We start from the raw sequence: 15,249 nt of genomic DNA on the forward strand, positions 1-15,249 counted from the left end.
CTGTAGTCCTGCTTGATACCAGATCTGTTACAGATGATAGGAGCTGTAGTCCTGCTTGACACCAGATCATGTGCACACAGTTTTTTGTCTCTGCGGATTTTGTAGGGAAAACCGCAGGACAAACCATTTTTTCTGTGGTTTTGCCCTGCGGTTTACACCTCAGGCTATGCGCACACTTTGTGGATTCCGCTGCGGTTTTTTCCGCGCGGAAACGCAGGTAAAGTGACCTGCGGTTTTCCTGCGTTTTGGTCTGCGGTTTCACACCTCTACTATGGTAGAGGTATGAAACCGCTGCGGAAACCGCACAAACAATTGACATGCTGCGGTTTGTAAACCGCAGGAAAACCGCGCGGAAAAAACCGCACCGTCAGCACAGCATTTTTGAAACCCCATAGGGTTTCATTGTACTGTACTTGGTCAGCGGAACTGCTGCGTTTCCGCAGCGGCAAAACCGCTGCGGAAACGCAGCAGAAACCGTGTGCACACAGCCTTATAATGGATGAGGTGTAAAACTGCGTTTCTGCACCAAACAATTGACATGCTGCGTTTTGAAAACCGCAGCAAAACCGCGCGGAAAAAAACGCAGCATGTGCAGCTTTTTTTTAATTTCCATAGGAAATAAAGGTACTGTACAACGCAGCAAAATCTGCTGCGTTGCTGCAGAAACGCAGCAGAAACCGCAAAGTGTGCACATACCCTTACAGAGGATAGGAGCTGTAGTCCTGCCTGACACTAGATCTGTTACAGATGATAGGAGCTGTAGTCCTGCCTGACACCAGATCTGTTACAGATGATAGGAGCTGTAGTCCTGCCTGACACCAGATCTGTTACAGATGATAGGAGCTGTAGTCCTGCCTGACACCAGATCTGTTACAGATGATAGGAGCTGTAGTCCTGCCTGACACCAGATCTGTTACAGATGATAGGAGCTGTAGTCCTGCCTGACACCAGATCTGTTACAGATGATAGGAGCTGTAGTCCTGCCTGACACCAGATCTGTTACAGATGATAGGAGCTGTAGTCCTGCCTGACACCAGATCTGTTACAGATGATAGGAGCTGTAGTCCTGCCTGACACCAGATCTGTTACAGATGATAGGAGCCAGGGCTGTGGAGTCTGAGTCGGAGCTCATTTTGGTGGAGTCGGAGTTGGAGTCGGTATAAAATGGACCGACTCCGACTCCTAAAATATATAATAAATTGGGTACAGTAATTCAATGCAGGATGTGCTGAATATTTTTTCATAGGAATTTGGGAAAGTTATGAAATGTCCTATAAATGGCTGTTCTATTCCTGATCTAAGGCTACATTCACACACAGCGTTTTTCCTGTGTTTTTTGAGGATACGTTTTTCAGCTGCAAAAGCTGATCATCTATTTAAAAAACCGCATCACCTGAAAGGTTTTTGAGCTCATAGATAATGTTTTCAATAGCAAAAGCAGATTAGAAATCTGCTCTATCTATCCATTTATCCATATCGTATCTGTACCAAAAAGAATGAAAACCGGGTAGTACACCAATATATATTCTGTTCTATCTAAATATCTTGATTATGGGATCATAAAAATGATTAAATGTCTGAGGTTCACATTGTACTACAATAAATTTTTCACATAAATATAAGCAATATGTGTGGGAGTCGGAGTCGTGGAGTCGGTGTAAGGGAAATTGAGGAGTCGGAGTCGCAGGTTTGGCTTACCGACTCCACAGCCCTGATAGGAGCTGTAGTCCTGCCTGACACCAGATCTGTTATAGAGGACAGGAGCTGTAGTCCTGCCTGACACCAGATCTGTAGTAACTTTCCTTCCTCTACTACAAGCGGCTGCTGAATATGTTGGTGCCATAGTAATATGTACAAATTTACACAGGATAAGAGGTCGTTGTGTTTTTATTAAGCTTTCGCAGCTCAGCAAACCTACCTCATATCATCATACGCAGTGACCCCCAGCACCATACGCAGTGACCCCCCCCACCACCACCACCACATCGCCATACGCAGTGACCCCCCCACCACATCGCCATACGCAGTGACCCCCCCACCACACGCAGTGACCCCCCCACCACACGCAGTGACCCCCCCACCACATCGCCATACGCAGTGACCCCCCACCACACGCAGTGACCCCCCCACCACATCACCATACGCAGTGACCCCCCCACCACACGCAGTGACCCCCCCACCACATCACCACACGCAGTGACCCCCCCACCACACGCAGTGACCCCCCCACCACACGCAGTGACCCCCCCACCACATCACCACACGCAGTGACCCCCCCACCACATCACCACACGCAGTGACCCCCCCACCACATCACCACACGCAGTGACCCCCCCACCACATCACCATACGCAGTGACCCCCCCACCACATCACCATACGCAGTGACCCCCCCACCACATCACCATACGCAGTGACCCCCCCACCACATCACCATACGCAGTGACCCCCCCACCACATCACCATACGCAGTGACCCCCCCACCACATCACCATACGCAGTGACCCCCCCACCACATCACCATACGCAGTGACCCCCCCACCACATCACCATACGCAGTGACCCCCCCACCACATCACCATACGCAGTGACCCCCCCACCACATCACCATACGCAGTGACCCCCCCACCACATCACCATACGCAGTGACCCCCCCACCACATCACCATACGCAGTGACCCCCCCACCACATCACCATACGCAGTGACCCCCCCACCACATCACCATACGCAGTGACCCCCCCACCACATCACCATACGCAGTGACACTCCATACCCAGTGACCCCCACTCCCCCGTATGCAGTGACACTCCATACCCAGTGACCCCCACTCCCCATATGCAGTGACACTCCATACCCAGTGACCCCCACTCCCCCATATGCAGTGACACTCCATACCCAGTGACCCCACTCCCTCGCATGCAGTGCCACTCCATACCCAGTGACCCCACTCCCCCGTATGCAGTGACACTCCATACCCAGTGACCCCACTCCCCCGTATGCAGTGACACTCCATACCCAGTGACCCCCACTCTAACAAATATGCAGTGACACTCCATAGCCAGTGACCCCACTCCCCCGTATGCAGTGACACTCCATAGCCAGTGACCCCACTCCCCCGTATGCAGACACTACATAGCCAGTGACCGAACTCCCCCGTATGCAGTGACACTCCATAGCCAGTGACCCCACTCCCCCGTATGCAGTGACACTCCATAGCCAGTGACCCCACTCCCCCGTATGCAGTGACACTCCATAGCCAGTGACCCCACTCCCCGTATGCAGTGACACTCCATAGCCAGTGACCCCACTCCCCGTATGCAGTGACACCTCCATACCCAGTGACCCCACTCCCCCATATGCAGTGCCACTCCATACCCAGTGACCCCACTCCCTCGCATGCAGTGCCACTCCATACCCAGTGACCCCCACTCCCCAGTATGCAGTGACACTCCATACCCAGTGACCCCCACTCCCCAGTATGCAGTGACACTCCATACCCAGTGACCCCCACTCCCCCGTATGCAGTGACACTCCATACCCAGTGACCCCCACTCCCCATATGCAGTGACACTCCATACCCAGTGACCCCCACTCCCCCATATGCAGTGACACTCCATACCCAGTGACCCCACTCCCTCGCATGCAGTGCCACTCCATACCCAGTGACCCCACTCCCCCGTATGCAGTGACACTCCATACCCAGTGACCCCACTCCCCCGTATGCAGTGGCACTCCATACCCAGTGACCCCCACTCTAACAAATATGCAGTGACACTCCATAGCCAGTGACCCCACTCCCCCGTATGCAGTGACACTCCATAGCCAGTGACCCCACTCCCCCGTATGCAGACACTACATAGCCAGTGACCGAACTCCCCCGTATGCAGTGACACTCCATAGCCAGTGACCCCACTCCCCCGTATGCAGTGACACTCCATAGCCAGTGACCCCACTCCCCCGTATGCAGTGACACTCCATAGCCAGTGACCCCACTCCCCGTATGCAGTGACACCTCCATACCCAGTGACCCCACTCCCCCATATGCAGTGACACTCCATACCCAGGGACCCCACTCCCCCATGTGCAGTGACACTCCATGGCCCGGCACACAGCGGAGGGGACACGCCGGTACAGGGGGCCGCTGTCCAGTAGTTGTCAGTCCGGGCACACCCTCGGGCTCCGCGGTGGTGACAGCTCTGCACACTCCCTCTCCGCCGCCTGTCACCGGCTTCTCACCTTCATCCCGCTAAAATTAAAAATCCCCAAAGTGTGCGGAGAATCACCTCAGAGTCCGCCTCAGCCGCGCCCCCGGCTCCCTAGCAGCTTGCAGGAATTTTTTGGCGATTTTTCGCGCTGTTTCTGCGGCTGCCGAGCGCTTTTTCCGGCGCAGGAGCAGTAATTCCGCGGGATGCTCAGCTCTCGCCTCTCAGCTACTCCACTCGAAAATGGCGCCCAAAATCTAAACTCCAGCCGAAGTTCGTTACAAACGCGCAGTGCATGCTGGGAGCCTACTCAGATTTGAAAAAAAAATGGGGCCGTCTGCCATTTTCCAAAGAGAAGCAGCAGCAGAAAGCTAGTGACGCCACAGCGGGCCGTCTGCTCCGCACGGTCCTGGGGGGTGTAATGAGCGCAACACGCCACAACGGGCGGTAATTAGTAAGTAACGGACGAGAACTGAACTACAAGGCGGCTTGAGGAGGCGGGATTTTAGGTTGCGAAGCAACGAAAAGTGACGCCTATTAGAGGCAGGGTTATACCAAGACCGCCTAGGAGGCGGGGTCTCACTGCTTTACCGTTTAGAAGCGTTGATTGGTCAGTGTTAGATCACCTGACTAATCTGAGGGCACCACTGGCGGCCATTTTTGTATCTGTCAAGTGTGTCACATATTATAAAGTACACAACGGCTGTAGTGCCCGCTGAGGTCGGCAGCCGGACATAAGGGTGGGGTTAACTTGAGGGAAGACTCTGTCATGGAGCCTAACTCCATTTATCACTTGCTTTAGAAAACTCCACGCACATTCTGCCAACACCAAATATGGCGGAAACCTAGGCCGTTCTCGTTTTCCACTTGGGATATACGGATAAAGCGCTCTCTTCCCAGGATTCAGACCACGCACCGCTTCTCGCTTTTTCCATCGTCATGGAGTGACGGGATCTCATCTCTCCAGACTATCCTCAACATCCCTTGTGGTAAAAGCTAAATCTCGCGATAGGTTACCATGGAGACGGAACGCGGCCACAAAGCTTGAGGGAGAGCCTAACGGAGACTGCACCGGGGAGAAAGGTCTCATCGTGTACGAACCACGGAGAGGTGACGGCTACAAACCGTACATGCATCATGTGTTACTACATAGTATATGTCCTGTGGCCACCTATGAGCTAGTGTCCGTTTATTATGCGTCCTGTGGCCACCTATGGGCTAGTGTCCATGTATTGAGTGTCCTGTGGCCACCTATGGGCTAGTGTCCATGTATTATGCGTCCTGTGGCCACCTATGGGCTAGTGTCCCATGTATTATATGTCCTGTGGCCACCTATGGGCTAGTGGTGTCCCATGTATTATATGTCCTGTGGCCACCTATGGGCTAGTGGTGTCCCATGTATTATATGTCCTGTGGCCACCTATGGGCTAGTGTCCCATGTATTATATGTCCTGTGGCCTCCTATGGGCTAGTGCCCATGTATTGTGTCCTGTGGCCACCTATGGGCTAGTGTCCATGTATTGTGTGTCCTGTGGCCACCTATGGGCTAGTGTCCATGTATTATGCGTCCTGTGACCACCTATGGGCTAGTGTCCCATGTATTATATGTCCTGTGGCCACCTATGGGCTAGTGTCCATGTATTATGTGTCCTGTGGCCACCTATGGGCTAGTGTCCCATGTATTATATGTCCGGTGGCCATCTATGGGCTAGTGTCCATGTATTATGTGTCCTTTGGCCACCTATGGGCTAGTGCCCATGTATTATGTGTCCTGTGGCCTCCTATGGGCTAGTGTCCCATGTATTATGCGTCCTGTGGCCACCTATGGGCTAGTGTCCCATGTATTATGTGTCATGTGGCCACCTATGGGCTAGTGTCCCATGTATTATATGTCCGGTGGCCATCTATGGGCTAGTGTCCATGTATTATATGTCCCGTGGCCATCTATGGGCTAGTGTCCATGTATTATGTGTCCTTTGGCCACCTATGGGCTAGTGTCCCATGTATTATGTGTGCTGTGGCCACCTATGGGCTAGTGTCCCATGTATTATGTGTCCTGTGGCCACCTATGGGCTAGTGCCCATGTATTATGTGTCCTGTGGCCACCTATGGGCTAGTGTCCATGTATTATGTGTCCTGTGGCCACATATGGGCTAGTGTCCCATGTATTATATGTCTTGTGGCCATCTATGGGCTAGTGTCCCATGTATTATATGTCCTGTGGCCACCTATGGGCTAGTGTCCATGTATTATGTGTCCTGTGGCCACCTATGGGCTAGTGTCCATGTATTATATGTCCTGTGGCCACCTATGGGCTAATGTCCATGTATTATGCATTCTGTGGCCACCTATGGGCTAGTGTCCCATGTATTATATGTCCTGTGGCCACCTATGGGCTAGTGTCCATGTATTATGTGTCCTGTGGCCACCTATGGGCTAGTGTCCATGTATTATATGTCCTGTGGCCACCTATGGGCTAATGTCCATGTATTATGCATTCTGTGGCCACCTATGGGCTAGTGTCCCATGTATTATATGTCCTGTGGCCACCTATGGGCTAGTGTCCCATGTATTATATGTCCTGTGGCCATCTATGGGCTAGTGTCCCATGTATTATATGTCCTGTGGTCACCTATGGGCTAGTATCCCATGTATTATGTGTCTTGTGCCCATGCATTATATGTAATGTAGCCACCTATGGGCTAGTGTCCCATGTATTATATGTCCTGTGGCCACCTATGGGCTAGTGTCCCATGTATTGTGTCTTGTGGCCACCTATGGGCTAGTGCGCATTCATTATATGTTATGTAGCCACCTATGGGCTTGCGTACATGCATTGTATGTTTATGCACATTGTAGTGTACAGCTGTGTCGCTCGGGCTTTGGAGACGCACTGCCCGTACATTGTGATCCGATATCAGACTGATGATCATGGATTTCTAAAGACTAGAGATGGGCAAACCTGAACTGTAAAGATCGGCGTCCGTGCTGAACACCTACTGTTTTGGTGCCGACACCAAACATGGACTTCACCAGGAAGTGGTGCACATGACAGCGTAGCAAACCCTGGATGTTCTGGCCCCCCATTCAAGTGAATGGGGTCCGGGTACTGTTTTGTTACCCGAACCTTCTGTTACTGTTCAGCCGGACCCGAACATCCAGGTGTCCACCCATCTCTACTGAAGAAGCCTCAGCTTGAAGAAATAAATTCCTTGTTTTAATTAATTTTGGTTGCTGGGTTTGGTTGTTTCCTTTTGCTTCTCCACTGCTTGCAAGCAGCCGTGTGTCCAACCAGATGTGGATGAGCTGAATATTCCTCTTTTTCTAACCGTATATCTATCAGCGCCAAATCCATCAGGGTCCAGTATCTCTTATTTAAGGGTTTGTCTGGTCTTCTGATAAGGCTGCAGTGCGGTGTCCACATTGTCAGGATTCACCGCGACTTCTAATGAGAGCAGGCGATTTCCAGACTTCCGGCCATGTTTCTACTAGACGCTTTCTCTGAACACTAGTGAAATGGGAAAATCTGAGCACATCTAGTAGAGTTGTCACCACATGGCGGCTTACTGATCTGCATACGTAGGCCGGGGTCACACTGGCGAGGAATACGGCCGAGTGAGAGGCGCTAAAAGCACGCATTACACACGGACCAATGATTCTCTATGGGGTCTCTCGCACCAGGCGTATATTTCTCATCTGTATCCTACGGTCCGTGCCAATCGCAGCATGCTGCGATTATCAGTGTACTACGGCTGTAGTACGCCAATTCAAGTCTATGGGTGCGCAAAAAATACGCATTACACACGGACCAGACGTGTGACTTGCGAGAAATACGCACCAGGTGTCTTTTAGCAAAGCCGGCAATTCAGTGCGCTATACAGTAAACTCACACTGACAGGTTTAATAAAGAAACGAAAGAATAGATATAGACACATAGAATACACACATATATATGCATTCTATGTGTCTATATCTATTCTTTGGTTTGTGTTATAAACCCAGGCATAGGGCTCCATTATATGTCCATTTTGCAAGGCGGCGAGAAAATCTCACCATACGGATGCCATACGGATTACATACGGATGCTGACATGCGCAAAATACGCGACCACACCTTGATTACGGATGACATACGGAGCACTGTTTAGGGGTCTGTCATCCGTAGTACACATGTAAAATACTGACCTTATTTTGCGTCGGTTAGTGTGACCCCGGCCTAAGTCATATGATCGCCCGCACTCTGGCCTCATTCACACCTCATTATTTTGCATCAATGTTTGTATGTCAAAGCCAGAAGTGGAACGTCCAAGGAAAAACTATAAGTGAAAGACTGACACTTGTGCTGTGTTTTGGAGACGATCCTGGTTTTGGCATGAAATTCTGATTTGTGAATAAAGCGATAGTTGCTGTCCTGGGGAATCCTGACCATGTGCACAGTGCACGCTGTCAGGATTCAGAAGTCTGCAGTCATGGAGTGACTGCAGACTCTTATCAGACGACCGGACAACCTTTCAAGGTCAATGTAGACACATAGGCAATATGACCTTTCTTGTATGGAGACTGCACTGCCACTTTTTTGTGTATGGTCCTTGTGCCATTATCTGGAGGCTTCCGCAGTTACCTCTCCCTTTTCTTGTCTCCTTGTAGGTGGTCTACGTTTTATTTCCGGACACATTAGAATTTCAACACGATGAGACTCAAGACTTCATTACTGAAAGAACCAAAGCATATCCTTTACAATGAGAACCCGGAGCTGACCCTTAGATCTCAATGTATTCTTGTCCTAAAATGTGTCGTCTTTGAGCAGAGAAGACGTGGGAAAGCCGACGGCCACATTATTAAAGCAGCCTATGCCCGATTCTGGGAAATGTGGTTTTATGCGCTTTGTTGCCTCTTACGTGCAGATGAATATTTCTGCATGTGCAGATGTGTAACCATGACTGATTTATAAAAATAACAGCAGAATTTAGAAACGCCCATGTACTGTGGATAGTAAGAGCTGTGGGGTTGCTGATCACATCTTAGGGGTTTATTCACACATGTATTGGAGTTTTTCTAAACTGTATTTTCATTGAAAATATTTTGGGGGAAAATCTTTTTTTATTTTTTTTTTTATTTTGGCACAATGTCGAAATGCGAGAAAGTAGCCTTCTTTACTGATTGACAATTGTCAGGTCATCTCTATATCTGACGTGTGTGTCTTTGATTGGGGCGACATGGTGCCAACTCGCGTGTCCAAAGATCTCAGTAGTATAGAGCAGTCCTTAACCTGTGGCCAATGTCGCTGAGTGGCCCCAGCCTTAGGGCCCGTTCAGATGTCAGTTTTCTCCTATACTTGGATATAGGGAGAGCACTCGTACCTATGATAACATATTGGGCTGTTCACATGTATTTGTTTTTTTGTTTCCGGATCGAGTGTTCCTTGTGACAAAGCAGAGACTTGTCCGATTTTTGATACAGGGGTCGGATAAAAATCGTCAATGCAAGTTTGTGGGTCTGTGAAAAATTGGAGCACACTTGGATGACATCTGAGTGCAGTCCAGTTTTTCACAGACTGATAGAAAGGAGACGGTGAGAAACTTTTTTTTTTTTTCTTCATGTTTTACCTCCGTCTATGAGAAAAACTGATCAAGCTCTGATTAAAAGATCAATCGGTCTGGGGTTTTTTTCGTGCATGGAAAATGGTGAGGTATGGGTTAGTCCTTAGTGTCTGAGAACTGTGCCGCCATAGATTATTACCGTAGCGTGTGATCTGCTGTTCTGATTTTATGTTGTTGCGCAGAGTTTATGCTACAAGGGCCGTGCCCGAGTCTGGGCTTTTCCCTACTTTTTGTCCCATTTTGCAGGGTTGCGCTCTTTCATACAGAGATTCCTTTTTGCAGGCCAGCCTTTCTGTGCCCACTTGTATTGTTCCAGTCAGACATTTTCTCTAGTGCTGATAGTTGTCGCTGCGAATCCGTTTGAGTCTGTCCAGCATTATGGATCTCTCATTACATACAGTATGTATTAAACCCCAGACAGGGACCTTTTTACAGTAGGGAGTGTTTCCTACTGTAACACTGAAGCAGTCACTGGCCGCAGCAGTTTTCTAGGAATTGCTGCCTATTTAGCAGGTAACGCAGCTCTTTTAGGGTGTGTTTACACCTGACATTTTTGCCGCAGTTTTTTTCTGCTGCTAAAACGTTCCCTCTTGGCAGTATAAAACACTGCATAGAGATTTAGGCTATGTTGCCGTGTTTTTCAGGCAGATTACATTTGTGATTTCTCTATAGTCCATGGTAATAAAGTCAGTTTTAGTCACCTGAAAGGCTGCAGAGACGCCGCATAAATGTTATGCTGCATTTATTCAACGTTTTTGCACTTTGCCAATCGCTGAAAGAATTGACCTGCCGTGCTCAAAATGAGTCTGCAACAAGAAATCACTTGGCTGAAATCTCTTTGCTTTTGTTGGATTTGTAAAGCGCAGCTTCTATTCAGGCTGGAAAAAACCCCACACCAAAAAACTGCTGCAAAAATGTAACGTATGAATATAGCTTTAGAAAGAAAATTGAAAGCGACTCAAATCCGCATACTACATGAGGACGTGCAGATGGTGCTGCCTGTGACTGGAGATGCCATGGCGGCTAATAAACCTGTAGCTAGGGTTGTATGCACTCGGATCATTTGTACCACTGGGTGAAGGGTTGGCATGAGGGCACCAAAAAACTACTGTGGCCGGGCCGAGGTATTCAGATATAGTGTGTGTCATGATCCAGGTTGGATCTGACAGATAAATGCACAAAGTAACCTTTTTTTCCCTTGAGCTGTGTGCTCGGAGTTGTTTTTTGCCCCCGGTGGCCGTTATGGTCATTGCACTGGTGTTTTCAGTTCTAGTTTGCCGCGGTGGTGGTCAGGGTCATTGCACTCTGGTTCCTTTGGTTTAGTGCACGTGATTATGTAACAGGTGTGATTGCTCTATAAGAGAGTGTCAGGTGTGTCAATCACTGTTGGTGATTAGTCCTCAGTTACAAACAAGCCTGGGTGAAAGATGGAGCTGAAGGAGAGTCCCGGGCAGCTCAGTGCGAGTCCAGGAGTGGCAGCTTTGGTGTCTGCGAGGAGGGCTGGCATGGCTTGGTGGAGTGGCAGCTATGGTGTAGAGCTGCACTCATGATGCTGGACTTTTTTGCTGGAAAGCTGGACTCATATGCTTGACTCTGTTTCAGGACAGCTGCACGCAGGTGGTGGACTCTGTTTGCTCCAAGGCTGCACTATGGTGTTGGATCCGGTCGGAGGAAAAGATGCACGCAGGTGGTGGGCTCTGTTGCTGGGAGCGTAAGCAACAGAGAAAAGCTAAGTGGTGTTTCCCTGTTTTGTCTTTTTTCCTTATGTGTGTTTTAGTGCAGTGGTGGGATTAGTTTCCGCACCGTCCACTTCACTAGTGAGGGTTTAGGTGCAGGGCGAGTCAGGATTTTAGGTTCCTGATCGGCGCCCGGTGCGGAACCGGCCTAGGGAACGTTAGGAGTGTAGAGACACTGACTCAGGGGAGTGCAGGAGGTCTCTATTTCTCCGTTCCCTATCGCAGGGCCACCATTGTTATTGTTACCCAGGTTTTCCCTTTTATTGTTGAAATTCGCCTTACTGGAGGTGGGGTTTCGAGACATACGTGTATTTCTGAAATTCGCCTGTTGGAGGCGGCGTATCCAGCTGCACGTTTTATTATTTAAATTCGCCCAACTGGAGGCGGTGTATCCAGGGTCACGCTTGTCATCTAAATCCGCCCTGCTGGAGGCGCTGTGTCCAGCCACGCGTGACAATGACAGTGTGATTTGCTCTGGAAGCAGGAAACTTATTAATCAATGTATCATGTAGACACATAAGTGACTGGGGTGGAAAGGAAACATCTATTAATGGAGCCTGTCATTATATTCGTGCTGCAGAGCTGTGTGTGTACACAGGGAGAGACCTGTCAATCAACTGGAACATGGTGGAGAGTGGCTTTTCAGTCCATATAAAACGCACTTGGCTGCAATCGCACAGCCAGGCTCTGATGTTTGCGGCCCGTGATTCTGGCAGCATTGATTTAATGACAGGCTCTCTATAAACAGTAGGTAATTTTCTGATGGTGCCAATAATACTTGAATTTCAGAGTAGGAGATAATCTGCAGTACCCAAAACTGTGTGTAGATCAGGGATGTGAAGTCAGTAAGCCAAACCTCCGACCCCTCAATTTCCCTCATAAAGTGCAGCACAGATTCATCTCCACAGCGCTGGTCACTACTGAGCATGTACATACAGTGCAGCACAGATTCATCTCCACAGTACTGGTCACTACTGAGCATGTACATAAAGTGCAGCACAGATTCAACTCCACAGCACTGATCACTACTGAGCATGTACATAAAGTGCAGCACAGATTCATCTCCACAGCACTGGTCACTACTGAGCATGTACATAAAGTGCAGCATAGATTCATCTCCACAGCACTGGTCACTACTGAGCATGTACATAAAGTGCAGCACAAATTCATCTCCACAGCGCTGGTCACTACTGAGCATGCACATAAAGTGCAGCACAGATTCATCTCCACAGCACTGGTCACTACTGAGCATGAAGATAAAGTGCAGCACAAATTCATCTCCACAGTACTGGTCACTACTGAGCATGTGCATAAAGTGCAGCACAGATTCATCTCCACAGCGCTGGTCACTACTGAGCATGTACATACAGTGCAGCACAGATTCATCTCCACAGCGCTGGTCACTACTGAGCATGTACATAAAGTGCAGCACAGATTCATCTCCACAGTACTGGTCACTACTGAGCATGTACATAAAGTGCAGCACAGATTCAACTCCACAGCACTGGTCACTACTGAGCATGTACATAAAGTGCAGCACAGATTCATCTCCACAGTACTGGTCACTACTGAGCATGCACATAAAGTGCAGCACAGATTCATCTCCACAGCACTGGTCACTACTGAGCATGAAGATAAAGTGCAGCACAAATTCATCTCCACAGTACTGGTCACTACTGAGCATGTGCATAAAGTGCAGCACAGATTCATCTCCACAGCGCTGGTCACTACTGAGCATGTACATAAAGTGCAGCACAGATTCATCTCCACAGCCCTGGTCACTACTGAGCATGTACATAAAGTGCAGCACAGATTCATCTCCACAGCCCTGGTAACTACTGAGCATGTACATAAAGTGCAGCACAGATTCATCTCCACAGCCCTGGTCACTACTGAGCATGTGCATAAAGTGCAGCACAGATTCATCTCCACAGCCCTGGTCACTACTGAGCATGTACATAAAGTGCAGCATAGATTCATCTCCACAGCCCTGGTCACTACTGAGCATGTACATAAAGTGCAGCACAGATTCATCTCCACAGCACTGGTCACTACTGAGCATGTACATAAAGTGCAGCACAGATTCATCTCCACAGCCCTGGTCACTACTGAGCATGTACATAAAGTGCAGCACAGATTCATCTCCACAGCCCTGGTCACTACTGAGCATGTACATAAAGTGCAGCACAGATTCATCTCCACAGCCCTGGTCACTACTGAGCATGTGCATAAAGTGCAGCACAGATTCATCTCCACAGCGCTGGTCACTACTGAGCATGTACATAAAGTGCAGCACAGATTCATCTCCACAGCCCTGGTCACTACTGAGCATGTGCATAAAGTGCAGCACAGATTCATCTCCACAGCACTGGTCACTACTGAGCATGTGCATAAAGTGCAGCACAGATTCATCTCCACAGCGCTGGTCACTACTGAGCATGTGCATAAAGTGCAGCACAGATTCATCTCCACAGTGCTGGTCACTACTGAGCATGTACATAAAGTGCAGCACAACTAAAAGTAACAGACCAGACCTTTATAGAATATTTCATAGCTTTCCCAAATTCTTAGGAAAACATTTACAGCTCATCCTGCATTGTAGTACTGTATTCTATATTAGGCCTCTTTCACACTTCAGTTTTTTGTGTCAGTCAAAATCCGTCAAAAAGGCAGAAAGCGGATCCGTTCCTAACTGATGTGAACGGATGCCACCGGATCCGTTTTTTTTGACGGATCCGCCGAATGAAGAATTTTAAAGGAACCGCTGCCCGAGAGAGAGAGAGAATGAGAATTTTTTTTGTCCGCCAGAAAGGATTTCAGGGTTAAATTCCTGGCTGACTTCCTTTCTCTGGGCATGCGCACTGTAAAATGCGGATCCTGCAGCAAAAAAAACGTTGCAGGGTCCGACCAGGCATGTCGGCGGATCCAAAAAATTTGGCGTATCTGCAAAAAAACGGATCCAACGGATGGCCATCCGTCAAGATCCGCCTGTAATGCAACTCAATGGGGAAAAAAACGGATCCGCCCAAAAAAATGACGGATCCGTTTTTTTCAAAAACCGGCGGATTTTGACTGATGATCAAAAACGGAAGTGTGAAACAGGCCTTATAGGAGTGTGTCCATTTTATTCCGACACCGCCTCCACGGGCATGGGGTTGATCTCGTGCTGTGGTGGCTCTGTACACTATATCATGTGGCTGCTGCTACTGGAGTAGATAGCAGCAGAGCGCTTGGGGTGTCGGGTGTAATGTTCCCTGGTGAATCGGGGCCACACAGAATGGCATTGTAGGCTGCAGGTTGTACACTTGTCTTAGAAGATCTTTATGATCTTAAAATGGACAGACCGAATTGTGGCATAATTGTAATAGAGAAAAGTGAAATTCATCATGAAGCCGTATGTCTAAAAGTTCCCAACACAAGTATTATTTTGTCAGAAAGAGGCCTGTGGTCTTTGTCCTGGTTTCCGCCAAATCTCATCTTAGAAAAGTGGTAGAGAACAGCGTCCATCTTGGCATTGTTCACTAGCATAGACATAATTCCTTGCCATGTTGGTGACGAATACCCCGCTCTTTTAGCCTATACGTGCTCTTGCATAATGTAAGAAATAAAGTGACTTGCTCATCTTATGTTTAAGATGATTGTTCCTGAACTGTAAAGGAATGAGCGGACGTGGTTTAGACTGCAGAGCAAATAAAGGTGGAGTGTTGTAAT

At 48.8% G+C, this 15,249-nt stretch overlaps 2 protein-coding genes across 4 annotated transcripts in view; one reads left to right on the forward strand and one right to left on the reverse strand.

Annotated features, from left to right (window-relative positions):
- Positions 1-4,635, reverse strand: part of SMC4 (structural maintenance of chromosomes 4) — a 164,083-nt gene extending 159,448 nt beyond the window's left edge. Inside the window, exon 1 of the mRNA XM_073578967.1 lies at positions 4,285-4,635. The gene's annotated coding sequence lies outside the window, so the exon portion shown is untranslated. The remainder of the gene's footprint in view (positions 1-4,284) is intronic.
- A 213-nt stretch (positions 4,636-4,848) lies between these two features.
- IFT80 (intraflagellar transport 80) overlaps positions 4,849-15,249 on the forward strand; it is a 188,819-nt gene continuing 178,418 nt past the window's right edge. For 2 of the 3 annotated variants that reach the window (XM_073578970.1, XM_073578969.1), the window contains exons 1-2: positions 4,849-5,313; positions 8,850-8,928. In XM_073578970.1, coding sequence (XP_073435071.1) covers positions 8,893-8,928 — 36 coding nt within the window. In that variant the 5' untranslated portion in view covers positions 4,849-5,313; positions 8,850-8,892. The remainder of the gene's footprint in view (positions 5,314-8,849; positions 8,929-15,249) is intronic. The other variant, XM_073578968.1, reaches the window with a different exon arrangement.

The sequence above is a fragment of the Dendrobates tinctorius genome, unplaced genomic scaffold (assembly GCF_039654945.1).
Source record: "Dendrobates tinctorius isolate UK_male_01 unplaced genomic scaffold, ASM3965494v1 ptg000060l, whole genome shotgun sequence".
Lineage (NCBI taxonomy): Eukaryota > Metazoa > Chordata > Amphibia > Anura > Dendrobatidae > Dendrobates > Dendrobates tinctorius.